At 42.5% G+C, this 2485-nt stretch overlaps 1 protein-coding gene across 1 annotated transcript in view; it reads left to right on the top strand.

Annotated features, from left to right (window-relative positions):
• Positions 1-2485, top strand: part of LOC103132520 (interferon regulatory factor 6-like) — a 16716-nt gene that overhangs the window by 14019 nt on the left and 212 nt on the right. The window contains exons 8-10 of the mRNA XM_016667436.1: positions 41-433; positions 869-987; positions 1438-1593. Coding sequence (XP_016522922.1) covers positions 41-433; positions 869-987; positions 1438-1593 — 668 coding nt within the window. The remainder of the gene's footprint in view (positions 1-40; positions 434-868; positions 988-1437; positions 1594-2485) is intronic.

Consider the following 2485-nt stretch of genomic DNA (forward strand, 5'->3'; position numbering starts at 1 on the left):
TGCTTTAGAGGATCTCTAATTTTGTGCCTGTTTGACCCAGTGACAGACTTGGAGGTCCAGTTCCTGTACAGAGGGAAGGAGGTGTCTCCCACCGTGACTGTGAGCAACCCGCTGGGCTGCAGGCTGTTCTACGGGGACCTGGGGCCCATGGTCAACCAGGAGGAGCTGTTCGGACCCGTGAACCTGGCACAGCTGCGCTTCCCGACCACGGAGCACATCACCAACGACAAGCAGAGGGTCTTCACCAATCGGCTGCTGGATGTGATGGACCGAGGTCTGATCCTGGAGATCAGGGGCCACGATATCTACGCAATCCGACTCTGCCAGTGCAAGGTGTACTGGTCGGGCCCCTGCGCTCCAAACCCGGCGGCGCCAAATCTGATAGAGCGGCAGAAGGTGGTCAAGCTCTTTTGTCTGGAGTCGTTTCTCAGCAGTAAGTACAATTACTACTGAATATTAAAACGAGGGAGTATCTTTACCAAAGTAACGCATCTAAAATGTTGATGCAGACCCAGAGGGTCGTCATTTGAACTTTTCTAAAGATTAATGCAATATTTTTACCATCAGAGGACAAATATCAATGTGTCATCTGTCCCCACAACCTATAGCGGCCATGAGGAATAGCAGTAATGGAGTCTAAAAAATATTGAAAAATTCAGTATTTTCCTGTTTTGGACAGACCATTTCCTGTTTTTGTCCAATAGTTGATTGATCTTTGTCCATCAATCCATGGTTGATTTTCCATAGTGAAATATAAATCTGCAAAAGAATTCAAAGTTCTAAAACGTTAGTGTATAGGAACCCTGTGAGGTTTGAAGTGACGTATAACTACAGTTTGCTTTATTTCTTTTTTTTTTTTTATATGCAGGTGTTATAGCGCAGCAGCGTGGCCAGGCGACCAGCCCTCCTCAGTTTGAAATCAGCCTCTGCTTTGGAGAGGAATATCCTGATGGAAGACCCAAAGAGCGAAAACTCATCATGGTCCAGGTGAGAAAAACAGGAATTTGACTTGAATAATAGCCAAAACTAACAACTTATGGTATAACTTTTATATTCAGTCCTAGTTTCATCTCACCAAACCTCAGTTCAAATTGTATTTTTTGTGATGGGACAATTTAGTTTTTTTTGGTCTGCCTTCCTGATGACATGCTGTCAAGTAGTCGGCACCTAAATGTTGTGGAGAATTTATAATTTCATTTGACATGACAGTCCCTCTCTGAGGACATCTTGAAGGCGGTGCTCCAGGCATTTTGCATGGGAGATTAAATGATTTCTCAGACATGCATGAAATCAAGGAAACGCTGAATGTAACATTCATCAATGATTGTTGCATTCATGGACAAATTCACCTTTGAATTTGTCTTTTGCTCATGCAGACTGGACTCATTAGACGGTCCTCTGCCTTCCTTTCACACTCCTTGTTCTTCATCCTTTCAGGTCATTCCTGTGGTGGCTCGGATGGTAAGCGAGCTGTTTTCCGGAGACAACAACCTTTCTTTTGACAGCAGCGTGCGCTTGCAGATTTCAATCCCAGATATAAAGGACAGTATAGTGAGCCACCTGAAGGAGGTGTACACCCTGCTGCAGAACCACCAGGGCCAGGCTCTGCAGAGTCAGTGAAGCTGTGAATCAACTATTTTGTACAAAACATCAGCTTTTTCTTGTGAAACTGCGCTATGCAGAAGTGCAGATGGCTGGTGGTTCTGCAGGCCACAGTCAGTCCATCTCACTGCAGAGGAATATTTATTGTAGAGAATAAAATCATTAACTTCTGGCTCGTCTTCTCTTGTCCTCCTGAATTCAATGATTCCATGCGTGGAAATAAAAGCCACATAGAAATCACAGTCAATGCTCCACATCATGCATTTTCAGAGTTTATTCTAACATTTAAAAGTATAAAATCACATTGACAACACACACTAAAACAGACATTAATTTACCTGAGACAAATGGAAAAGGAGGTGGAAGGCAAAGATGTCTTTGGAGAATTTCAAAAGCAAATCTAGTTTGTTCCTCACGTGCACAAACTTTGATAGTAAAGGTGTATTTTTTTTAATGTATTGAAATAAGGCGTATCTTTGTTCATCCAACCAGGAGCTGTCTCGACCCTCTTAAAAGTTAGAAACTCCCTACAATTTGTTTTCAAGATCAAATGCCAGTTGTCACCTTTATCTAAACGTGGAAGCAGAGCTTCTCCTCCACTGGCATGAACTTGTGCTGTTTTATGGCTTTTCACAGATCGGTGTGAAAGCTGGAACTTCTGATTGTTTCCCACACAAGGGGCAGATCAGAAGATCTAGCAGGCAATCTGCTGTAACTACAGGTAAAGGTCAATGGGGCAGAATAAGTTATTAATCTGAAAACTATAATTAGGCTATTTCAATCAAGACATGTTAAGTTTTAAAACTAGCATATTTTAAATTTATTTTCTTAATGCTAGCTACGGTGACCGGAGAGAACAACAGACTGAAAGCTAAGCTAACTG

Source organism: Poecilia formosa, unplaced genomic scaffold, assembly GCF_000485575.1.
Source record: "Poecilia formosa unplaced genomic scaffold, Poecilia_formosa-5.1.2 Scaffold1103, whole genome shotgun sequence".
Taxonomy (NCBI): Eukaryota; Metazoa; Chordata; class Actinopteri; order Cyprinodontiformes; family Poeciliidae; genus Poecilia; species Poecilia formosa.